This window comes from Pogona vitticeps, chromosome 1 (assembly GCF_051106095.1).
Source record: "Pogona vitticeps strain Pit_001003342236 chromosome 1, PviZW2.1, whole genome shotgun sequence".
Taxonomy (NCBI): domain Eukaryota; kingdom Metazoa; phylum Chordata; class Lepidosauria; order Squamata; family Agamidae; genus Pogona; species Pogona vitticeps.
This window is the reverse complement of record NC_135783.1, coordinates 187,055,849-187,082,269: the sequence shown is the minus strand read 5'-3', so window position 1 is coordinate 187,082,269 and position 26,421 is coordinate 187,055,849. Positions and strand designations below refer to the sequence as shown.

At 41.3% G+C, this 26,421-nt stretch overlaps 1 protein-coding gene across 1 annotated transcript in view; it reads left to right on the top strand.

Moving 5' to 3' along the window:
* The window catches only part of SLC39A10 (solute carrier family 39 member 10), a 57,952-nt gene that overhangs the window by 21,095 nt on the left and 10,436 nt on the right, over nt 1–26,421 (top strand). Inside the window, exons 2-6 of the mRNA XM_020808914.3 lie at nt 9,174–10,109; nt 14,207–14,414; nt 19,202–19,371; nt 20,652–20,870; nt 24,114–24,234. Coding sequence (XP_020664573.3) covers nt 9,183–10,109; nt 14,207–14,414; nt 19,202–19,371; nt 20,652–20,870; nt 24,114–24,234 — 1,645 coding nt within the window. The 5' untranslated portion in view covers nt 9,174–9,182. The remainder of the gene's footprint in view (nt 1–9,173; nt 10,110–14,206; nt 14,415–19,201; nt 19,372–20,651; nt 20,871–24,113; nt 24,235–26,421) is intronic.

Sequence of the window (26,421 nt, the reverse complement as noted above, 5' to 3'; positions counted from 1 at the left end):
CTCCACCCATTTCCATCTGCGGCCGATAGCCCAGCTGCGTCCCTATCTTGATGTTGGGGCACTCACCACTCTGGTCCATGCGCTTGTAGTCTCAAGATTAGACTACTATAATGCGCTGTACGTGGGGCTACCTTTGAGATTGATGTGGGAGCTTCAAATAGTGCAGAATGCGGTGGCCAGACTTCTCAGTGGGATGAGAAAATATCAGCATATTTCCCGCACTCTGGCTGCCTTTCATTGGCTGCCCGTTCGTTTCCACATTGATTTTCAAAGTGTTAATGATGACATATAAAGCCCTAAATGGTGTAAGACCTTGATATCTAGTGGAACGCCTCCTCCCACCTAGATCTACCCGAATCACTCGTTCTAGCCAGGAAGGGTGGCTGAGGGGCCTAACACCGAGGTAGGGCCGAAGAGAAAGAACAAGAAACCGGGCCTTTTCGGCAGTGGCCCCTCGCCTTTGAAACAGTCTTACCCCAGAGATCTGTCTGGCTCCCTTGCTGGGTGTTTTTAAGAGCAAACTTAAGCCTGGCTCCTTAGGCAGGCATTCCCTCCTGTCATCACTTTAATATTTTTCCCCATCTTGAATTATATTACTACTTTTTTTAAATTTTATTTTATTATTTTTATTCTATCTATTATTGCTAGCCGCCCAGAGTAGACTTTGGTCTAGATGGGCGGGGTATAAATTTAAATAAATACTATATGCTGGAGTAGATTAGTTTGTCCCAGTGTTCATTTGGAAATGTTTCCACACACATTGGTCTCAATTCAAGAGGAAAACATTTGTTTTTCTGCTCTACATTAACATGGAGTTTTTCTTTGAAAATCTAACTAGTAGGATACATGCCTATACTTTTGTTAAGAAGGGTCACAGTGTTTGAGATTATGACTTGATCATCCGACACGTACACTGTGTTGGGTAAGTATTTTTAGCACAATCAAATCCCAATACATTTCTTCCTGCTGTTGCTCCTTCCAGAGATCTGCGAACAGGTCTTATTCTCATCGGATTTGTCTTACAACCATGAGAATTGCGATCAAAGTAGTGACCCGCATACAGGCCAAGTGTTAGAACTGGTTAGTTACCTCTCTGTTCATTCACCTAATGACTCATTGGATGAGGGCTTGCATTAGTTCTCCCAGAGAATGGAGAGTATTCCATGATTCATTTTTATGACTTGAGAAACTTTTCAACCCAAAGGGATGTGTTTCAAGTTACCTCCAATCTGACACATCACAAAGGCACTCTGCTGAAATATGCAGGACACTTAACTCCGAGAAAGTAGATGGCATTCTGAAGTCACCATATTATTTCTTTGTTATGTTGTCTGTCTGTCTGTCTCTGTATCTCTCTCTCTCTCTCTCTCTCTCTCTCTCTCTCTCTCTCTCTCTCTCTCTCTCTCTCTCTCTCTCTCTCTCTCTCTCTGTGTGTGTGTGTGTGTGTGTGTGTGTGTAAAAATGAGTTAGCCCAGCTTGCCATCATATCTTTCGTGTCTCTTACGAGATCTGATGAACTCATGTAGCCCGTGAAATTGGGCTGGGGGATGATTCTGTCAAGGGCAAGTGAAGTGGATGCTCAACCATCAGCTCACTCCAAACAGCTTTATTTTCTGCCTGGCATCGCCGTGCAGCCAAATCTGCTTGCGTGCATGATTAGCTTATCTTTTTGAGAGGTAGAATGGTGGATGACCTCCGTTGTTACTCAACTGAACCTCCCATCCCCCTGTCCACCACCTCCCCAATCTCTTCCAGATGGGAAATACATTCACTGCAGGAGGTATTGGAGGTGTGTAAAAAAAAAATTGCGGGGAGGAGAGCTGCTCCCATGATTCTGCTAGCAGGTGCTGGACTTGTTGCTCACAGTCCCATTATTTCTTCTAGTAGTGTCCCTTCTTTTTTTTCTTCTCACAACGCCACCTCTGACAAATCCTAGCCCGTGAGTCAAAGAGGCAAGGGGCTTCTTACCTTTTCCTCTCCGGGGTTTTCCCACTCCTGTGGTGTCTTTATCTGCTCTGAGTTAAAACTGAGAGTACCCACAAGTCCTCTCTTAGAGCATGAAGCGGCTTCGGGAGGGCAGGAATCTCGGATTCCACTGTCTGCAGTGTAACAAAAGCCTCCATCCATTTCATCCTCTGGAGCTATAATACCATAAAATAAGAGCCGTGTCCATGAAAAATGGTTGACTTCGAGGCAGTCTGCCGTCTTCCCTCGGTGACTACCCCCACCTCCCCCAAGCATCCCCCCCCTTCGTAGTTCCACACAGTATTATTCACACGGTCTGTCTGCCATCCAAATTAGCTGCTGTCTGGGTGGCAGTGTAAGCAAACTAGCCTTTTGTTTCCTGTAACCATCCAAGCTACCTGTATTTTCTTACTTTTGTCCTCTTTTCTGCATGTGCTTTATTTTTTTAAAAAAAATAGCTTAAGTGGTAGAGGGGATTGCCAGAGGGAGACAACGTTTGTGAAAATGTCTTAGTCCGGCTCGTGAGCTTTTTGTATAAAGAATTCTGTGCATGGAGGTAAAATCAGCTTAAAAGGTCTGGAGTATCATGGGTGGGATCAAGTCTTATGATCTCTGCTGTGTAATCCTGCTTTGCCTACATTGTAGGTTCTACCTGCTCTCCTTCCCACAGTCTCAGCGCAGCACAATTCAACTGGCTATTGACCTCCTCGCCCCCATACTGCCGTTTGGTCATGTTCACAACTTGAGAGATTTGGGATGTACAGCCGTCGACCTATACATCGAAGATGGGGCACTCATGTTATGGGTGATTATGCAGGTGAAGAGCAGGAAGCTGTTTCGGGAGCCATTCTGGGCTGGGACAGCCTGTCCTCTGCCCACTCAACCCAGCTATGGGTAACTCAGGGCTGAGAGCAGCCAGAAAAAAACTTTGATCTGTTAAGAAGGCAGACAGATCTCCATGCTTCCCAGACCTGATGTCTGTACCCAAAGAAAAGGTGCAGTCTAAAATTAGGGATGCATGACTACATTTCCAAGTATGGCCTTTTAGTTCTGCTGTACGTGATAGTCACATGAAAATGATCATGAGCTAGTGGAAAGGATTAGGATCACAGCTGAGTCAGGGGTAAGGTCTTGGCAAGGAAGGAAACTCTTGGTAACACTGAAAAGCAGTAAAAATGGGATGTTTTGCATTTTGCAGTTTCAGTGGAGAGCTTAGTGGGAGAAAGGGTAGCAGGTCTGGCAGCATGTCATTGACCTGCCTTTGAGTTTTATTTCAGCGTTTGCACACTTTCATGTCAAAATGTCCGCCACGTTCCAAGCTGTGTTTATGTACCGTGGCTTCCTCTTAGGCCGCTCTCTCTCTCTCTCTCTCTCTCTCTCTGTGTGTGTGTGTGTGTGTGTGTGTGTGTGTGTGTGTGTGTGTGTGTGTGTGTGTGTGTGTGTGTGTGTGTGTGTGTGTGTACACACATGTACATGTTTCATCCATGGACACAGTGTTTTTTTGCTTTCATTCCTTTCTTTCTGAGAGGAATGCAAAAGGAGAACCTTAAAAATTAAAAAAGAAAAAACACAAACAAAACCCAGACATCCAGTCGTGATATTTGATCCTGTGCTTTGTGACAGTGAATGCCAAAGTGATGTAGCCGGTTTGAAATTCATCTTGTGCTATACTCAGGAATAGCCGGTTTACCTCACTCACAGAGGTTGTGAGGAGGGGATGTGGAAACCTGAAACAGTTGCCTAGTTCAGTCCTTACAAGGATAGGCTCTTTATACACTACCTTGCTGAAGGCGAGCCGCCTCCAGGGAGTTTCCAGATGCTGTGGAAAATAGACACTAACTTCAGTGTGTCCATTACTTCAAAGGCAGGAATAGGTGAGAACTTTACAGACCGCTAAAAATTTTTTCAAAAAAATAAATAAATTATACAATAAGCATATTGACCACACGGCTCGCCTTTATTTTTTGGAAAAGAGGTGTCTTTCACCATCTATCAAATTATCTCCTTGGTCATTTGGCCCGTGAGCTGGTGAGAAAGCCGAATCCATGGCTCCCTCCTCCACCTTAACTTGGTCAGAAAGCTTCTTTAAAAACTACCTTCCTAGGAGTCTGAAACAAGCAGTGGGGACCATAATGGATGGAACTTTGCCTCTTCCACAAGCACTATGAAGATACCAAGACACTTGCTTTGCGATGAACTACAAAACCATTCCCCCCATTAGCAGCTTTCTGTGATCCTATTTACCAGGCTGGGTAGGAGTGTCAATTAGATTCAATATCTAAACGAAGACACCCTCAGTGACTTGATCACACTAGATGGGCATGGGCAGAGTCCAGCCCCACAGAAGATACTGGACTACATGTTCCAGCACACCCTGGGCGAGACGTCCTGTGGATTGAAGCCTCACAGCATTGGAAGAGATGCACTTTGCTTAGTCCTGCTTCAGGTGGACTTTCTGGAGCAAAAAAAAGAGAGAGAAGAAAATATATATGTTCATCAGCCACACGCCATGCAGCTCATGTATACAGTGGGGTCTTGACTTGAGAACTTAATCCGTATTGGAAGATGGTTCTCAAGTCAAAAAGTCTGTAAGTCAAGTCTCCATTGACCTACAGTGCATTGAAAACCGATTAATCCCGTAACAGGCCGTTTTTGTTCCATTTTGGTTTTTTTCTGGTCTGTAAGTCAAATCTCAGTCTGCAAGTCAAACCTAAATTTTGCGGCCAGAGAAGTCTGTAACTCAAAAAGTCTGTAAGTCAAGCCGTCTGTAAGTCAAGGGTCCACTGTACCTGGAATAGCTGTGTAATACAATCTCTGGTTGGGTTTATTACCGTGTTTATATTGTCATACAAAGGCTTGGTGAGAGAACCTATGAAAATCCAGGAAACTTCGCGAATGCTTTAAAAAACCAAACAAACACCCTCCAGTGAAACAGTTCTTCTTTTGAGTGCCTTTTCAGGGCAAAATCTCAATCGCTGAGGATGCCAAGAACTGTGCACTGTTAAGATTTATGCATAAGAGAGTTTACAGAAATAGAAAACATTTGTTCTTATTCACACTGGAGGCATATGCAGCACTCAGATCCAAGATGTGCTTTAGTACCTAGTGAGTGCTTGCACAGAGCATACAGAGGCGACCTTATGCTTATGAATTGCTGCTTGCTTTCTTCTGGTGGGCATCGTTTTGCTTTAGTACAAATAGTCGCAGAAAAAGCAAGACGATTTCTATCCAAATAATGGGTAGAATCCTATTGGGATTTTATGGTGACACGACACAAATAAGATGTTGTAACGTTTGGGGCCAAAAAGTCACTGTAGATATTAGCCAAAATCTTGTTGCTTAGCATAGTAAATCACACTAGAGTAGGCCCATTGAATTAATAGGGATTTGGGGTGTCAGCTCCTCCATAGGTTCTTTAGATTCCAGTGGGCCTACTCTAACTGTGAAGTATGTCTAAATTTTAAAGTATGTCTAAATTTTAAAGTATGTCTAACTTTTAAAGTATGTCTAAATTTTAAGGCATTCACAAAGTTTCCTGGATTTTCATGGGTTCTCTCACCAAGCCTTTGTATGACAATATAGGCCCATCTGAATCCATGGAAATTATAAAGAAGTTGGCTCACCCAGTCCCTGTTGAGTCAGTGGGCCTGCTGTAGTGCAATTTACTGTGCTCAGCAGCAGGATTTTGGCCATTATCTGTTGCATGCTGAATCATGCAACTCAATAAATGAGAAATGATGTCTACAGTAATTTCTGAATTTCAGGTAGTTCTCTTCCAAACATTAGGCTGTTTTGCATTTGTGGGCGTAACTGGCAGGATTTTGGCTCATATATTTTATTCTGCTTATTATAAAATGTCTGGTTTCTTCTTTTTTTTCTGTATTTCTCAGATAACAAAAACTAAGATACTTGTGCTTGGGCTCATAATAAAGAGTACAAATGTAAAACTTTTATATATTACAAATTGATGTGCAGAGCTATGAAAGGAACATTTTATGTTCCTAAAACATTAGAGAAATCTCTAAATTTAGGTTTAGTGAATGGAGATCTTCAGATGTGTATACTGTATTTAAAACTGTGTTCCTGAAGCTTGGAGCTTAGCCAAGGGTTAATGTGGCTGTATTTTATGGATTCTTCCCAGTGCCAAAAGACTTAACACTCAAGGATGGGAAGGTAAATATATACCATCCATTATTCAGTGATCAGATGATCTCAGTTCTTTAGGTACATATGACTCAGTGTTCTACCAGCAGCAAGTCTAAACAAAAACATTCAGATATAGGGTCACCTTATCATGATATATATATTTGTTTATATAAATATGCTTTGCCACACAAAAGAGAGAGAGAAGCAGGCAGGCAGATAGATGTAAATTAGACCAATAGAGATAGATACAGATCCCTTTTGGTTAGAATGAATTTTAAATATTGGGTTTTCCCCTCAATCAAAAAGAGACACTTTGGGAAATATATGCAGCATTTTATTTTCAGGTCAAACCTAAAATGGCTTTATTGTTTTAGCAACATTTAATTTGCCAAATTAATTTGAAGTTGCCTTAGCTTCAAGATTTCCAGAGGCTTTGACCTCTGCGCTGGTATATCATTGTTGTTGTTTAGTCGTGTCCGACTCTTCGTGACCCCATGGACCAGAGCACTCCAGGCCCTCTTGTCTTCCACTGCCTCCAGGAGTTTGGTCAAATTCATGTTGGTCGCTTCGATGACACTGTCCAACCATCTCATCCTCTGTCGTCCCCTTCTCCTCTTGCCTTCACACTTTCCTAACATCAAGGTCTTTTCCAAGGAGTCTTCTCTTCTCATGAGACGGCCAAAGTATTGGAGCCTCAGCTTCAGGATCTGTCCTTCCAGTGAGCACTCAGAATGGATAGGTATGGGCACTGATACCATCAGTCTACTCTGCCGTTTCAACTGGCTGATCAGAAGCAGAAGCAGCCTTGTGTCATGTGAACCAGAGTCCTAGTTCATGAGGAAGAAGAATAAAAAGGAATTTGCACATGCAGTCCCACATCCATGAGAAGGAATGGGGCTGCCATTTTACTGGTGGAAGGTGTACTATGTGTCTGGATTGGGCTGCTGGGTTAAGAACTGTGGACCTGTGCTGTATGACTTACCAGTAATGTTTAAAGAAAGTAGATGTGCAGTTAGTTGCTTGATGTCATGCGCAAGGGTGAGTTTGTTATAGAGATTTGATAGCTAATCTTAAAGGTTCACATCTTCACTTGACTCCATACCTTTGCTTGAGCGGCCATGGAAGAGTTATTGTGCATCAACTAATTCGACTTTGCAAGATGGCTTTGAAGGAGCAGCTGTGTTCAGAAGCATTAAATAAAAACCAGTAAATGAATGTTATTCTCGTTGGCATCCACCCTTGTTCATCACAAGCTCCATGGAATTTCCATGTGGTTTTGTTTCTGGGGTCATACAAATGTTCCTATATAGTTCCCATATACACACAGCATATATTCTTGTGCCGTGTGTATATGGCTCCCCCCCCCCCCCCGCTTAGCTTGAGAACAAGGTAACAAAGGAGACACAAGTTCAGAATAATTCACTTCATGTATTGTGTGAAAAATAAGGCATGATGGAGACTTTAAAAACGAGTCGACAGTAGCCTTTGTGTCAATGTTTGCTGGTTTCTCCGCTTGGACAAATTCTAGGTTTTAAATACAGGCAATATGGAACCTCACTGAGGCTAGTAGCACGTCATAGTGGGTGGTTGACCTGCATTGTCTTACAGTGGACCCTTGACTTACAGACGGCTTGACTTACAGACTTTTTGAGTTACAGACTTCTCTGGCCGCAAAATTTAGGTTTGACTTGCAGACTGAGATTTGACTTACAGACCAGAAAAAAAAACAAAATGGAACAAAAACGGCCTGTTATTTGATTAATCAGTTTTCAGTGCACTGTAGGTCAATGGAGACTTGACTTACAGACTTTGACTTGAGAACTGCCTTCCAATACGGATTAAGTTCTCAAGTCAAGACCCCACTGTATATGGAAGAGATGTGCCCGCGCACAGACCCAAAAAACCCTGTTCAATGTCCTGAGCAGGAAGGCTACTTTCTGTAGTAAGTAGGCACTCTATGCTGTGTAAATGTATGCTTATTGCATGTGTGTGTGTCATAGAGATGTAAGAATACTAATTTGAGTATATTAAAATAATTGTGCTACCTTGAGGGTTAGAATTGTGCCGTGTTCTAATGAATGGGCATTTATGAAAAACTATGACTCATTTCAGCTTTTTACTTTCACTGAAAAATCCTTTGATGCTCAGACCTTCTAATTAAAGAAAATGAGAAGATTCCCCCCCATCCTTCTTTGTAATAAGAGTTTTTATTTGAACTTCAGCATACGTGGACATCAGAGAACTTGCTGGCAACCCCTTGTACAGCATGGTCTTTAAGTGGTAATTGCAAAAGTATGATTGTCAAAACGTAAGTGGCAAAGACTTGATTGCCAGAATTTAGGTGGTTGTGATTTTAGTGCACCTTTACAATTGAGTCATTCCTTTGAGCTACTTCTTTAAAAATAGCCAATAAATTCCACAGAAAAAGCTGTGTTAAGTTGTGTCAAAGAAACAGCTAAGAGTCTCTTGGCACCTCAGAAACACACAGTGTGTCTCATGTTCAAGCTATATAAAATACAAGAATTACGAGGTCTCTTGGTTTAGATTCTGCACAAAGTGGATCTTAATTTATATATGTTTCAGTGGCCGGAATCCTGTTGCCAGTTAACATTTGTGAAAGGGGAATCGCACAGGTCTTGCCAACAGATTGCCACTCATTATCAAGCTGCTGGTTAGGTTACTCAGGGCATACCTCGTTGTGCACTTGGGCACAACCACTGCCTCATTGATGAGCAGCAATCTGCAGTCAATACTTCTGCAATTTCTCTTATTCAATGTCAATGGGCAGTAGGACTCTAGCCAATGTACCTGTTAAATTTGAGGCTTTTTAGAGCTCCGTCTAAACTTTTAAAGTTGGTAATTCCCAGTCCAAATGCAATCCTACAATATCAGTTTATAGATTGTGGTTTATTTGAAGTATAGTTGTCTGGAATGGTATTATGGGAGTGGTTGTAGATAATTTACATTACCTGAAGACATTTAAGGGAGCATTTTCATTCTCCTAAAATAATTGGTACCCATTTAATTTCCCTTTTTCCCTTTTTTTTCTTTTCTTTTTGCAGAAAATAGAAATGAAGGTACACATGCACACACAGTTCTGCCTCATTTGTTTGCTGACGTTTGTCTTTCATCAGTGCCATCATTGTCATGGAGATGGACACGACCATAGTGCTGAAAAAAGCAACGCTAGTCATGACCACAATTACTACCAGATCTCAGATATACCATATCTCCAGAACGGAAGAACGGAATCAGCGCCAAATAAGCAAGCTGAAGATGAGCAGAAATACTACATTGAAAAACTCTTTGAGCGCTACGGCGAAAATGGGAGACTGTCCTTTTTTGGTCTGGAGAAGCTGCTAACAAATCTGGGTCTGGGTGAAATCAAAGTGGTGGAAATTAATCATGAGGACATTGGCCACGATTATGTTTCTCACTTGGACGCCATAGAGGTACAGGAAGGAAAGCATTCTCATTCCCACGGCCATTCTCATTCTCACAGCCATTCGAGCTCGGAAAACCAGACTGTGAATGAAGGGCCAGCCAAAAGAAAGCAGAAGTGTCACCCTGAAAAAGAAATCATGAAGCCATCTTTGAAACCTGATGGAAAGCACCCTCATGATCAGAACAATCACTGGCACCGTGTGCATCGCCACCGACACCACCCGCACCACCACCTCAACCATAACGGTACTCATCATCCGCATAACGATTCCATCCATCCCACCAGCGATCACGGGGAGCCCAGCCACGAGCCTTCCACAGAAACCAACACGACTCAAGAACAGCCTGAAGGAAAACCGTGCAAACACAGGAAAAAGTGCGGGGACAAAAAAAAGAGCAGCGAGGTTTTGATCGACCCGGTGCAAGGCCGTGCGAGATACCGACATACCAGTAAGCGGGAAGCGTCTCACAAGCAGAATAGTGTGGGGAAGCATGACATTCATTCACCACATAACCACAAGGACCATAACGAAGATGATCACCATCATGAAGAGGTCAGTGTCAGCCTGATAAAACCTTTATTTGCTCTGTAAAATTAAAGATATGGTGTATGCATGAGTTGTTGAGTTTGTATGGCTAAAATAGCTGGGATGGCGGGCAATGCATTCACCTTCAAGCAACCTTGGAAATAGAAGTTGTCTGGATTAGCCATGGAAGCAGGAATTAATACCTGCCAATAAATAAAGCAGGAAAAATGTGCAGGGCTTAGTTATTATTTATGTATTTTGTTCAGCCACAGAGGAATTATGTGTTTGGGGGCTAGCAGAGTTAGTGCTTTACTACAGTCATTTTGAAACCAATATAATCAATATCAGTATAAGTATATAATATGATGTATAAATACATCTTGTAATGTACTGTAACGTATGACCACTGAACCAGTGGTTTAGTGGGTGGTACATTAACCAGTAACCTTCCTTTGTTGCCCTCATTCTTGTGAGGAGGTTGTTCACCCCTTTCTGATCAGGCGCTTAACACTGAAACACCAATTCCCTGTTAGTAAGAACTTCACTCTGCAATCAGATGATTTCCCCACCCCATGTCTCTTCTCCCTGCTGTGATTTGCTATTTCATACTCAGTTGACCCAAACTGTATTTCTACTCCTAAGAAAGGAAAATTGGGAAATAATTTGTCTGCAGAATTTCAGTCTGATTTAGGCTAGAATCCTGGTCTCTTGCACAGGTGGGCTCTCCTTCATGGGACTGGTCCGTGGACTGGTTGCAGAATCAGGCACGCCACTCATTCCATGAAGGACAACCTGACGGGTGGCCCTTGCAGCAACAGGTTTTGTTAACAGTATTTTGGTCTGGATCTGTTAAAATTAACAGCAGATCGAATGAGGAAATGAAGATAAACTGAAGATTTTTCAAGAATTTTATCAGAAATTATATAAAGGAAACAATGTACTGAAAGAGGATATAGAAAACTATATAAATCAGAATTTAAAAACTAAATTATTGGAATGTGATAAAAGAATATTAGAAGAAGAGATTAAAGAAAAAGAAATTGCTGAAGTCATCAGTAAACTGAGAAATGGTAAAACACCAGGCCCTGATGGATTGAGTCCAGAATATTGTACACATCTTAGTTTCATTTTTATACCTAAGCTAAAATGTTTTATAATAAAATATTGGAAGGAGGGACAATGCTACCTTCTTGGAAACATTCATTAATTATTCTTATTCCAAAACCCAACAAAAATCCAACACATCCAGGATCTTATAGACCTATATCTCTAATAAATCAAGATACTAAGATTTTAATGCTATATTAGCAAATAGATTAAATAGATTTATGACAAATCATGTTAAAGAGGATCAGTGTGGCTTTATAAAGGGAAGACAAATGGATAATTTAACTAGGCGAGTTTTGAACATTATATATGAGGTAGAAAAGAAAAAAACAGGCAACCATTTTATCACTAGACATCTTTAAGGCATTTGATTGTGTGGAATGGCCAACATTAAAGCAGCTTATTAAGGGTTGGGTATTTGGTAGAAGATTTATAGGGATTATAGATCAATTATATTCAGAAGTAAGGCCGAGATACAAGACAAGGCTGTCCACTTTCACCAATATTGTTTTGTATCATTATCGAACTCTTAGCTAATGCAATAAGAAATGATGAATTAATTAAAGTATTAGGTAAAAATGATACAATTAAGATTAATTTATTTGCTGATAATTCATTATTAACTATTAAAACCCATTAGAAAGTATAGATAAAATTTAAAATCATTTAGAAAAAATTGGGGAAATAACAGGATTAAATATTAATTAGCAAAAAAAACCCACAAATAATGATGTTTAATTACAATAAAGATGAACAAGAAACATTTGTAAATAAACATGGTTTTAAAATGTGTAATTATATTAAATATTTAGGTATAAATATAGTTAAAGTGACTCAAAAATTAAAGGAGCAAAATTTTAACAAATTAAAAAGTGATATTAAAGATAAATTGCAGGAGTATTTTAAATTGAAACTATTGTGGTTTGGGGGAAATTGCTATGATCACAATGAAAATATTACCAAAAATTACATTTTTATTCAGGATGCTCCTAATACAATTAGAAGAAGATTTTAAGTATTGGCAGGGATTAATTAATAGATTTTGTAATCAAAGTAAAAAAAATCAAGAATAAATAAAAGATATTGGTATAAGGCTGAAAAAATGGAGGTTTAGGTATTCCTAATATTTAAAAAAATCGTATTGCGAATCAACTAAGATTTATTGGAGATATTTTATATAACAAAGGAAGGTTAATTTGGTGGGATATGGAATCCTCAGAAATTAATGGGAATATTGGAAAATATTTGTTTCATGTAGTAAAAAGAAATACAATAAATCAGGTGAACAATCCTTTTTTTAAAAATACGTTAAATGTCTAGAACATATAAAGAGAAGCTATGTCCCTTTACTTCACCACTAAAATTAGTGACCGAAATAGAAAATTTCCCAGCAAACTTGAAGGGTTTAGCTGATTTGTTTAAGGATTGAAAAGTTGTCAGATTGAAGGATTGTATGATTAAAATGGATCAGATTATAGTTAAACTTCAAACTAATAAACTATCATGGTATAATTATATCCAATTAGAAAGTTGGACAAATGAATGGTTGAAGATTAATGGCAAATGTAGAGAATGTATTAAGTATGAACAATTCCTATCATCACATGAAGACATGCAAAAAGATGCTTTGAGGAAGGGAGTAGTAAGTAGAATTTATAAAGTAATTTTGGAACGAGGAAAAAGAGACAGAAATAGAAGGTTTGAAATCAATTTGGGAACATGATTTAAAGACAGAAATGAAAACAGGATTGGACAAAAATTTGGAAGATGGGAGTTTTAAGATTAATGTCCATAAGAATAAAGGAAAAAATTAAATTAGTTTATTTTCACTCCGGTGAAATTGAACATAATAAATTCACAATATTCTAAGGCCTGTTGGAAATGTGGTGAAGAAATTGGCACATATTGTCATATGTGGTCAGAGTGTAAATTGATTCAGAAATTTTGGAAATTAATTTTTAAGGAAATATGTGATATATTTGGAAAAGATATTGAACCTAATTCTAATATTGCTTTGCTGTCAATTTTTGATAAGATAGAACTTGATTATTGCTCAATGGAATTGATTTCTAATCTTATGACAAGTGCTAGAATATTAATAGCTAGATTCTGGAAAGATAAAAATGATATTAAATAAGAGATTGGTATAATGAAGTATGGGACATTGCGTTCAATGATAAATTGACTACTGAACTTAAGATGAAAAGAGGGGAAATAAGTTTCAATATTTTTATGCTATTTGGGGTAGATTTCCTGAATTTTTATTAGTGAAAGGAAAGGGGAAAGCCTCTAAGCAACAATCAATACAATTTTGGAAAGGAGGTTCATAATAAAACTATTGCTCCAAAGGGTCCTGTGGGTATGAGGGGTGCGCTGTGTTTTAGATTGTATTAGTAAGTATTTTGTATTCTTGTATTTGTTTTGGAAATTAAAAAAAAAATTTAAAAAAGGAAATGAAGCCCCTCAAACAGCAGATACCCAGCTGATTTTCTCCTCTCCCTTTGTGTATTTCTTACTTTTCCCCTCCTCTTGAACAAATACTGGTTGAACTGTTCTCCAGTGCCTTTTACTTTTGAAATGCATATTCTAGAACCCCTAGGTGGGCTTTTCAGCCCCACACGGTTGGTATTTTATGCAGGGGAGGAGCGTTGTTGTGCTCGTTGGGTCTGAATTGCCCTCTGAAGAAGGTAGATTAGAGAAGAAAGTTTGAAGTGGGGAGTTTGGCTCTACAGACAGAGGCTCTTCCACCCAATTTAGAGTCCTAATTAGAGAGGGTGCAAAAATGCATGGGGTGTCCATGTGTGGAGATGAGATCTCTCCGGAAGGCCTCCAAGAAGCAGTGGCTGGTGGGAGGCCGGGACAAGCCCAGCCAGCGCAGCCTCACCTTCCGGCCCTTTTAGCCACATGAAGCTCGAACACCCAGATCAGACTTTAACACACAGCCTAACTGTTGTGGGCTTGGAGGAAACGGATTCTTACCTGCCTGAATGTTCTTCTTCCTCCTCCCTTGTTTGCAGTGTCTCAATGTCACCCAGCTGCTCAGGCATTACGGTCTTCGCGCCAATGCTCCCATCTCTCACAGCTTCTTTACCTACCTGTGTCCCGCCCTGCTGTACCAGATTGACCGGAGACTTTGTATTGAGCACTATGAAGATGTGGTGGTTGAAGACTTTAGTAAAGGTCAAAATACATCTCTTGGGAATATGGAGAAAACAGGAGCATCAGGTAAGAGGAAGTACGAGACGTGAGTTGTTGAAGACACTGGACTGGGAGACCCTTGTATTTGTTTTTATGCCAGCCTTATTAATTCTATTTTATTTTACTAATTAAAGATATGATAAAGAGTGCTTTTCCTTGTTTGCAACACATTGACCCAATTCCTGTTGCTTAGCAGAGTAAATTGCATTTGAGTAGGATGATTGAATCAAGAGGGATTTAGTCAGTCAGCTCCTCCATAAGTTTCCTTGATTCCAGCGAGCCTACTCTCACTGTGATTTAATTTAGCATAGTATGGCACGGTTAGAGTAGACCCATTTGAATCAGTGGAACTTACGGAGAATTTAATGGGCCTTGTTTAGTGCATTTTACTATATCAAGCAGTAGGATTTTAGCCATCTAGTTGTAGCTTTTTTTTCACTGCAGTTACAAGGAGCTGTTGCAATCATTCAGGCCAGTTGAAACAATAGAAGCCACCTACTTGCTGTTATTGGAGAGGTGCATAAATCTTCCCACACTGTGTCTTTTTTTACTTAATTCTCTCCATATGTCCTCCCCTGGATTTCATTGCCTTGAGTTAAGGAAAAATGCTTCCTCCTCTTGAGAGCTGGTTGCTTGCATATATATTTAAGGCTAATCCTGTGTGGATCAATCTTTTTCTCTTTTCTTCCCATCTTTTCCATGTGTGATTTTTGTACAGAAATTCAGAATGTTTCCTATGACAGCAGAACACAAACTGTCCCGTGTATAAAGTAGCCCCAGTGTACCAGATCTACTCCAGGTGTCACTTCTGTTGGTCACAGCTGAGGTTCTCACCAGTCCTTCGCTTGCAAGGCCAGTGTGCACTACCAGCTTGTCATGGGCTTCTGGGGCCAATCATGCATGTGAGGCGGGTTTGCCAGGCAAATTCTGAGATTTGTTAGAACTTAGATTTCTACAGCCCCGCAACCCTTTTTGTTTCGGGTGGGCCTCCTTCTCCGATCTACTCTGTGTAAACCACTACAAATAAGCCACTCCCCGTGTAAAAAAGTGGTCACCACATTTAAAGCCCACTCTTGACATCAGAGATGGGCAATCTTACAAAAGGCTGAAGGTCAGTTTAGTGTTAGGGCACATGCTTGGGAACTCTCTCCATCCCTAGAGCTGTAGAGAAAAAATGCTGCCAGCAAAAAGCAAAAAAAAAAAAAAAAAAAAAAAAAAAAAAAAAGGCAGTATGATCCTGGCTACACACTCACTTTCCCACTGATGTTTATTTCAGCATAATGCAACTTACTCAGTCATTGTGCATTGCCTTTATTTAAAACAGCTTTTCTGTACCTAAATGCACTTAATTGTGTGAGGAAGTCTTCTATTAGAGCATACGTGCCGAGTTTGTTCCGCCTTACTTGGAGACAGTTGTAAAGGGCCTCTTTAGTTAGTTGAGAATCATAAAACTATTATGTGATGCCAAAACGGTCCCTAAACATCAAAATATACAGTAGGAGATAGCAGTCCTCTAAAGGGAGTCCACAGTTGCTTAGAATCAGCAGATCCAGTTTTCCTATAACCTGGCCTCTTACTTAACACTGAATGAGTTCAGCATTTTTTTTCTCCTTGATCTCTTGGTCAAATCATGTAGCATGAAAGCATGATCTGGCACCCAGGGGGAGGCTCTTGAGTTGTGAAGGTTATATAGTCAAATCTAGAGATGGGAATGAACCAAACCGCGAACCGGAAAAAAACGACAAACTGCTTTGTGGTTTGGGTCATGTCCTGGTTCAGGGATCCCGTTTGCTGAAGCAAAACAAGGCACTGAACTTTTTTCACATTGGCGCTCCTGTTTTGCCACCGATACCTGCAGCAACCCCAGAAGTCAGAAATAAAGCGTGTACAGTGGTGCCCCACATTGCGACATTAATCCATTCTGGATTAATCGTCGCTATGCAAAAACATCGCTAAACGGATAAAAAAACCCATAGGAATGCATTAAACGAAGTTTAATGCGTTCCTATGGGGCCCCAAACTCACCGTTCAGCGAAGTTCCTCCATAGTGCCGCCATTTTCACGCCCTCGGTAAGCGAGGCAGGGCGCAAAAATGGTTGCGGTGGCCATTTTGGGCATCCGGCGGCCATTTTGGAACCACTGATCAGCTGTTTAAAAAAACATCGCAATGCGAAGATCGGTAAGCAAAACGCTTACCGATCATCGCAATGCGATGTTTTGCCATTGAAAACATCGCAATGCGATCGCACTGGCAATCAAAAAAGATCGCTATGCAGATTCGTCGTTAAACGGTGCGCTCATTAAGCGAGGCACCACTGTAAATGGGGAGATGTCTTCCTGCTCCAATTAAGACAGAACCATGAGGGGGGTGGGTTTCCAGTTTGTGTGCATGGGAGATGTTCAAAATGTGATTGGTAGGTTGCTGGATAATGGAGAAACTAAGATAACTATGGGAAATGCAGTTTTTTAAAGACACAGGCATTTTTCCCATATCTTCCTGTAACAATATGTGGATTCCCATGGAAAGGAATGGCGTTTTGTTTCTGAAGCTGGCACAGCGGCTGTAATTCCCTTGGAGGGAATTGCTTTTAGCCTGAAAATAATGGTATAAGTAATAATGAATATTGATCAGTCATTTTACAGGTGCTTATTAGCATTGTCAGAAATAAAGCACAGATTGAGTGCATTCTGATATATGTTAATTCTTGTCAGAGAGAAATGCCTTGGTGGTAATTATTTTTAATGACTGCAGCATCATTAAGAAAGGTTAACTTGTTGTGTATAGATTTCCCGTAGTGACACAGCTACTACCTCATTAACTTTGTTCAAAGATTCGATACACCAAATACTCTATATATGCTGCATATGGTAGCAAATTGTTTGTTTCTCTGGATAGCCTTGTTTTAGTCAAGAGTTGACCCTCGTTTAATTGCCAGGAGGGCTTATAAAAAGGCTGCTAAGCATTTCATGCCAATTAAAATGTTGAAACTGTGTGCTTGTATATTTTGTAACAAAAACCTCTCTCTCACACACACACACAAACACACACACACCCCAGAAAAGACCCTGTCATCGTGCATATGCCTTTAAACCAAGTTAATTAGAAAGGTTCCACAGATGAGCGCTTCTTTTTAAAAAGAAGCATTTTGTGTCTGGATAATGAGGGAGGGAACTGATGAATAAGTAATCTTGAGGACCTTCCCTGGTTTAAGTGACCTGATTTTGAAAATAAGTGCAAAATGCAGCAGACATTTTGAGGGAAGCTGAGGAGCTGACATTAAAAAAATCCCCCCAGTCCCTTTGTAAGCTTCAGGCATACTGTTGCCGTGGCCAGAAGGATCTGCATTATAAACAGATTTTGTCATCTTTTTCTCTCTCTTCGTTTTCTCTTTTTAATTAATGCAATATTGGTGAGACTGTGCTAATGGTAATCTTCATGAAAATGCACCAGGGTGCCTAGGGGATGAATATGGAAATGCAGGTGTAAAGAGGGCATGCCGCTGAATTGGAAGGTAATGGTGAAACATACTCCCAGAAACCCTTTTCAGATCTCATCTGGATTTGCCCCACATGTGCAGGGCATGGGAAAGCCTGTTTTCCTGGAATCCAGCTTCCAAACTTCCTCGGTGGGCATAACCACACTGCTTGAGGAATTCTAGGAGAGGCCATCAAATCTGTCTTTTTCCAAGCCTTGCTGCAGATTGGTGTACCTTGATGGCTGTGTCCTCTTGGGACCCTCTTGGTAGTACACCAATCTGCTCTTCTGACCTGACCTTGGTGCTCTTATTTCTGTGTGCTGCCTCATCGGTGTCTCTAGTCCTCCATCAAGCCCCTTGCCTTCTAGACCAGGTCTGGGCCTCCCCACCCAGTCAACAGTCTTCTTCTGTTTTCCCCATTGCATGGTCCTTACTGGACCTCAGCCTGGTGTCCCTTCTGTAGGACTGTCCTGTTTCCGTATCCCTTTTCCTTGCTTGTGTACGTTGCCTAATGTGTTGCCTGTAGGCTTTCTGGGTATAAGAAGTTTCTGCTCAGACACATACTCTAAACATGTCTTTATGTTCCCCTCTTAATGTCCTTGATGTTGAGTACAAAGTACTTTGAACAACTGCAGAACTGGGCTCTGGAGATTTAGTTCATCTGAGGTGCCAGCTATTCACGTGCCAGCATTTTGACTGACGAGTACCTCAAGCCGATTGTGTCTCCTCTGAAGAAGGGGGATTCAGGGGTTTTAAGCCTAGATAAGACTGTAAGATTATTGCAAAGAACTCTGTTGAGCCAAATGCGGTGACGTGTTTTTACAGTTCAAGGCGAAGAAGTCTACCTGTTGATGGATCAGAAGGGGGCCCTCCTGCTCATCAGGGGGACAGTTGTGGGCCCCGACATTTCTTTGTCGGCACTTAATTCCAGAGAAACTTAAGTCAATACAGTTGTTCCCACAACTGACCTTGATGAAGCCACTTGGTTAAAGTTAAATGTACACAAGCCTTACACCAAGATTATGGTTTGACACAGGAAGCTACTTTATTGGCAAGTAGTCAGGTTTTATGTGTCTATGTTTGTGTAAACAAAAATCCAGCCCTGTCATACAGATCGTAAACATTACACAAGGAGTCAAGATGGTAAACATGATCGTAAACATTAGACAAGGAGTCACATGCTTCAGATCCCAATCAGATATTTCTAGTAGACTTAGAGAGAGAGAGAGAGAGAGAGAGCTTTTTCATCCTTTGAGCGCCGTTGACTTTTTCTAATGTTGCTTGCTGGTGATTAGAAAGTTTTCCTGATTCATGTTTTTCCTTCTGCAATTCTAACAGCCTGGATTTGTGGCATCATTTCTATCACCGTCATTAGCCTGCTGTCCTTGCTGGGTGTGATCTTGATTCCCATAATTAACCAAGGGTGCTTCAAATTTCTCCTCACCTTCCTGGTTGCTCTTGCAGTAGGAACCATGAGCGGAGATGCACTCCTTCATCTGCTCCCACATGTAAGTTTCTGTCCCATCCAGTCTATGTTTGTGCTTCCTTTTCCCCCACAAAACTCCATAGGCCCTCATAGATGCACCTGTATTAACCCGAAAGCCATTCATTAATTTGTGCCATTGCTACCATGACACTTGGTGATCGTTTTAACAAAGTTCTCAACATTTTTATTGGCTATGGGCAGGAGTGATTAAATGAGCCACTTTTGTGCTTAAATGCACAACGTAGAAGTAAAGCTGTTGAAGGTTCCCCCTCTTAATATTTCATGAACATTTCGTGACAGAAAGGTAGAACATGTATATGCCCACATATATGCCAAATCTTCTCTCGTGCACTTCAGCTGTTTAGAATATTCAGAAGGTATTTCGGGGTTAAGTTTGACACAAGTCATTCCTACAAATAAAGAATGGGGCCGAGAAGTGTTCGTTTTTGAGACTGTTTGCTCAGAGAGAGTTAAGCATGGACTTAAGTTTTACTCCGGTTGACACAGGTCAATCATTTTCAGAAATGTTGATAATTTTTTTCCAAAGAAACGAACATGTAAACTTTTGTGTCTAGAAGAAGTTCTACATTTCAGCAGCCAGGCCATGTGGAAATAAAGAAGAGCCACAAAGCATGACCCTAGTGCAGTTTTATAAGCTAATAGGTTTATCATTTACTATTCTGAGATGTAAATAAAGCTTAATTTAGAAGTCAAGTAACAGCTGCAGGATAGTGGAGGCAGTTCACTGATCTCAGTGATGGGATGCAAGGGGAAAGGGTTGTGACATGAATGGTAGGAGCAGAAAAATGCTACAGGTTAATTCCTTTGCCTAATAGAAATGGGTGCAGCCTTGGATGGATTTTGAGAGCTGTGGGTTTTTTCCTTTAATTTCAGGGCCTGCTAGTGTTGGTCACCTTTGAGCGAGACTTCTGTTCTAAATGACACATGGCAGTAGACCAGTCTTAAGAACCTTCAAAACATACCAGTTCCTGCACTCTAAATATCACAAGACAAATTCACTGAAGGCGAACTCTTTAGAGTTGGTATAAAATCAAAGCTGATTGTGTTAGAGACCTTTTTGAGTGTGCATGTACTTTAGATACATAGTCACAGGCTTATCATCAGTGCTTGGCTGTGATACTAAAAAAGCACCTTTATTTTCATAGAGAGAGAAAGAGGTGTTTTTTTTTTAATGGGAAGGGCATTTGTTCTGGTTGAGAAATGCGATAGGTAATAGATTTGGTTTTTAACTTTGGAACGTCACTCATGGTGCGTCTCCTTGCTCCCCTCTCTACCGTATAGTCACAGGGGGCACACAACCACAGTCACCACGAGGGCCAGGGTCACCAGCATGAACACCAGCATGTCCATGGCCATTCTCATGGGCACAGAGAAATGGCCCAGAGCTTCCTAGACGAGTACGATGCTGTCCTCAAAGGACTCGTGGCGCTGGGTGGAATTTATCTTCTGTTCATCATCGAACACTGCATCAGAATGTTCAAGCACTACAAGAAACAAAGGGTAGGTTTTTAAATGTCTGTTGTGTTCTAATATTTAGCTGAAGAAATAATGGATTATCCTCCTAAACAGCCAGTGGGTGGCTGGTGCCCAGAAATGTCAACCCATCATGGTCTCTCTGCCTCACACATCATATGGGTTGGTGCATTGGTCGTGGCAGCCCAGAGTTTTATCACAGGTAACCAATGTCCTGTTTTGGGAGAAAAAACTGTGAAGCCTGTACTGGGCCTGACAGCTTGATAGGCATAGAGGAACTTACTAGTTATGTTTCATGTTGCATCCAGTTGTCGATCCTGCTCATAATTGACCCTGATAAACTAGCTGCTTTTTGAGGTCTGAAGCGTAGGTAGTTTTTGCTGGATCCAATGAAGGGGGGAGGCCGGGGGGCTCGGCTGGACATGGGACCACATGCACAGCAAAGCATCCACTTTTTCACATGGCACTGTGGGTCTGCTGTTTTCAGTGATTAAAGTCAATGGCTGTTACAACATGAGAAAAGCTTTCTCCCCCCCCCCCCAGAAGTTTTGAACAATTTGAGGACTGCAGTGTGAGGTGAATCTGTTGTATGGCTTTGTCTTTGTTCCTAAAAGGAAGGGGGGGGAGTCTTCTTCCAGAAATCAGCCACCTCTGGGTGTTTTTCCCCCAAGAGATTTGGTAGAATGGGAAATCCCACCTCATTCAAGGGTTTGGAAGACAACTGCTGTTTTCCTAAGTGCTCACCAGCTTCCTCCGTTTTCGGTACAGTATTTGAGGGGGGGGGGAATTCCCATTGTGGCTTCTGCAGGCCTTTTGGTGGGTGGGCAGTGAAGAATCTCCTTCTCCCCTGCCGTCCGGTTGTGCTGTCCCTGGAAAACTGCTAAGCCTGCATTGGCAGGAAGGCCTGGTGTCTCCTGGCTTGGCGAAAAGAAACCAGGAGGAGCAGTAGAAAGAGCAGCATGCTAGGAACTTGCAAAGATGTTAAGCCAAATCAACTAAGCAGATTCTATTCTTTCTCCTCAAGGGTAAACGGAATGGGATTTTGATGGGCAGAAGCTTAAGCAGACCGAAAATGGCTTCAGAAAAAGGGAGTTTGCTCCCCCCAGGCAATCCTGTAACGATCAAAACATAAACACTGCAATCAGAAACGGGATGTGAAAAAGCAGAAGTGCTATCCTTGATATATCTCTTACTTGTGTATGGTCTTTTATGGAAGTGGAAAGTACTAGTCATTTTAAAAAAATTGTGATGCTCCAGTTCCTTAAAGGCAGATAGCTTCCGGATTTTTTTTTCCTTCTGTAAATTAGCCTGATTTTGAAGCTAGTTCATTAGTTTTATCCCACCTTTCCCCTTAAAAAAGCACCCAAGGCAGCTTACATCATTGAAAAGGCAATATTGAAAAGCTAAAACCAGTAAATAAATATTTGAAAAGAAGTAAACAAGTAATTTGTTATAAATGGTAAATAAAATCAGTATGAAAAACGCATGTAAAAGCCACAAGGCATAACAACCTGTTTTCAAAATAATAAGCCCTCTCAGATAGACGGTCACTTCTTAAAGGGAAAGCCTGCCTGAAGAGGAAGGTTTGCAGGATCGGTTTGTCCTCTTTTGAAGATACGTCTTTTTAATTAATCTTTCAACTAGAACCCCCCTCACCTTGGGGGGGGGGGAATCCTGACTCCTTGGCCTTGGATATCAGAATAATATCCAAGTAGTTCTGGTGGGGGGGGGGAACCAGCCCTGCCTTTGACCTTTTTAAAGTCTTCAACAGTACAAGTATGAATCCAGGGGTTAAAAAAGGAGGGCTGCCTGTCTAGGAGGTAGGCCTGCATAGGAACGCCATGGTTCCTGAAGCTTGCAAGAAGCTGCCAGCCATGCCATTAGATGTGTTATTAAACAAGACTACTTGCAGGAGAGAGTTTCTCCTGCATTGTTGGAAGCCGTGGGGAAAATTCAGTTCTGTATTTTGCAAGCTAGATCAGCAGCACAGCCTCACTCTCTTCTCTGCGCAGGATTCTGTGGAAGTGGAAGAGGGCAGCGTGGGGACTCTTTCAGCAAGCACGCGTGCGCCTGGTGCATTCACCAGCAGTGAGCCAAGAGTGCTGCTGCGGCTGTGCTAGACACAATGCGGGCGCCTCCCGCCCGCCCGTCAGAACAATCGGCACAACAAGCGTCCCCCCCCCCCCCCCAGTGTTGAGAGCCTGGGAAGGAGAAGGGAAAACAAAACCGGGGGGGGGCGCTGTGGATCAACTCCTGGGTTATGTGGAAGGATCTTTTGTTGCCCATTGTCAACAAGGAAGCCGTGGTGGTGTCCAGCAGAGTTGCAGCCAACCCAGGAAGGGCTGTAGGGAGACCGTGTGGAATCCCCCTCAGGAATGATGGAGTTTCTTTGGAAGGGAAGCGCTGTGGTGATCAGTAAACGCTTTGGAGCAGCATGCTGCAGTATTAGAAACATAGACCAAGATCATAACACATTTTTGGTGGGGAGCCTTGGCTAAAGACTTAACTTAGCCCCACTGATAAGAACTTGGTGTTCATCAAGGAATTCTAGAATAATGGGGTTGGAAGGGGCTTATAAGGCCATCGAGTCCAACCCCCTGCTCAAGGCAGGAACCCAAATCAAAGCAGATCTGACGGATAGTTATCCAGTTTTCTCTTGAATGCCAACGCTGGAGCGCTCACCACCTCCTGAGGTAATTGGTTCCATTGTCGTACTGCTCTAACTGTTCGGTTTTTCTTGATATTCAGTCTGTATCGGGCATCCTTTAAATTGAACCCATTATTATGTGTCCTGCACCCTGAGATGATGGAGAACCGATCCTGTCCTTCCTCTGTATGACTACCTTTTAAGTATTTGAAAAGTGTTATCCTATTTCCCCTTAAACTTCTTTTTTTCAAGGCTAAACATGCCTGGTTTTTTCAGTCTTTCCTCATAAGGCTGGGTTTCCAGCCCCCTGATCATCCTTGTCGCCCTCCTCTGAACTTGCTCCAGTTTGTCAGCATCCTTCTTGAAGTGTGATGTCCAGAATTGGACACGGAACTCAAGATGAGGCCTAACCAGTGCCGAATAGAGGGGGAAGTAGAACGGAGTGGTATTGATCTGTGTTCTGCGTGCCAGCCGTTCCAGTATCCTAGTGGAGCATCTTTAGAGGACAGCCGTGCTTGTTCTTCCTTGTGCCCCTACAGCTGTCCCCTGGGCTTTCCTTCATCACCATCCCCCTCCTTTACAGGCCTTAACTGCCAGGTATCTTTTCCCCTTTTCTCTTGCAGAGTAAACAGAAATGGTGTAAGAAAAAACAGAAGGCTGACGAGTCACCAGTTGGGAGGAAGCTTTCAGATCACAAGCTGAACAGGCCTGATACGGACTGGCTTCAGCTCAAGCCTCTCGCTGGTAACTATTCGTTCTGGGACTGCCTCTGCATGTGTGTGTGTGTGTGTGTGTGTTTGATCGTTTGGGTGCATCAGGAGACTTGTTTTTAAAGAGTAAAATATTTCATTACTTAATCCAGGGGTGGACTAACCTCAGGCTTGTGAAGTGTACTCGAATGTTTTGCTAGAATACCAGGCTCAACCAAGTACAAAAGGCATCCAGCAAGGATTAAAAAGGTTCTGTGGGGGAACTGGAGGAAAAAAGTGATAGAGCTGTCAGCCTTTCACACACAAAAAAATTACTCCTGTTTATCCCAGATTTAGTTCATTTCAGTTATAAGATGGACATAAAGAGACTCCCTCTGTTGCTATTCATGGCATTTTAATGGGAGTCAGAAATCCTTTCTGATCTACATAAGACACTGCAAAGATATGCAAGATTTCATCTGCTTTGTGTCCACCCTGATTTAATCTGATGGATGAAACTGAATTTTGAATTTATTTTGAAATCTGTGGCTATTAATGGTTTTGCTGACATAGGAATGTTGTGGGAGGTGAAGATCTTCTGATGGCTTTGTTTACCCAGTGGTTAAATAGATTGTTGCATAGGAAAACTGTTGTAACATGGAGTTAACATAGTGATTCTCAATTTATTCTGTTCATTGGTTTTTAAAAACCATCTTCCCTTTAATTGTAAAAAATCTAAACTGAATTTGAATTGTATGTTCCCCAATCAAGAGACCAAATAGGCTTCCTTCAGTCTCGAGAGACTATGGTAATAATAATAATAATAATAATAATAATAATAATAATAATAATAATAATAATAATAATAATAATAATAATAATAATAATAATAATAATAATGTATTGACATTGTAAGTATATACACATACAACGAAATTCACAGACACCCAGAGACCAGACACATGCACACACATAAAATTCCCAAACACTCCCCACCCACTAAAAGTCCCCCACTAAAAATACAAACATCTACACCGCAGGCCAAGTAACACAGTCCAACTAATTATTCACTACTGGGTTGGTAGCTGGAGCCCGATGATATTCTGGGCAATTTTAATGGTTCTCTGTAGAGCTTTTTTGTCCGCTACAGAGCTACTCCCAAACCATGCCAGAATGCCATAGGTTAGGACACTCTCAATGGTGCTACGATAGTATGACAGAAGTAAATGCTGAGATAAATTTAACTTGCCAAGCATTCTCAGGAAATACAGCCTCTTCTGTACCTTCTTCATTAGCATGTTGGCATTTATAGTCCATGAGAGGTCCTCTGAGATGTAAGTACCCAGAAATTTAAAACTACCAACTCTCTCCACTTCCTCACCGTTTATGTACAGTGGTAAATGTACATTTCTCTTCCTCCTAAAATCAATTATGAGTTATTTAGTTTTTTTGATGTTAAGTGTGAGATGATTTTCTTTACACCAAAGTATCAACCTTTGTACTTCCTTTCTATAAGCAGACTCATTGTTCTTATTTATGAGCCCCACCACTGTCGTATCATCCGCAAATTTAATAATTGCATTGGTGTTATACATGCTCTGTATGGAGGACTTGGAACAGCATCTAGTGTGGCTGAGAAGGCCAATTCGAGAGTGACAATCCCTTCCACACTGAAGACAAATACAATCTGTCCTCTGGCCAGCTCGCTGATTTTGCTGCTTTTGTGACTGCCTCTTTGCCTCGGTCTGCTGGACAAGGGTCTCTTCAAATTGGGAGAGGCCATAATACACTTCCTATCTCCATACTGAATGCTCAGATGTCAGGGTTTTCCTTCTGTTGAGGTCCATTCCTAGTCAAGGGACCCTCACATGCAGATTTGTGTATTTCTTTGGAGATAGCCACAAAATTGTGTTCGAAATGATTCATTAAGCAGTTAAACTGGTCGGACTGCATTAGTTGTATTGAAGAAACCACAAGGAACCTTATTTTTTCAATATTTATCTTCAGTTCTTGAGTTTGCAGACATAATTCACAAATGTTATTGTGCCCTTAATGACTTTGGCCAACTCACGCCATCCAATTTCCCTTTCTTTCCAAACATTTCTACATTGGTTGGTCAATAGGTTCAACTTTGATTGGAGTCTTTTTGATTTACAGTTGATAAATGTCTTTCTTTATAGACTTGCAGTAGTAACTGATCCAACCATTTTGTTCATTGTCATTAGTCTCTGTTGGCTGTTCT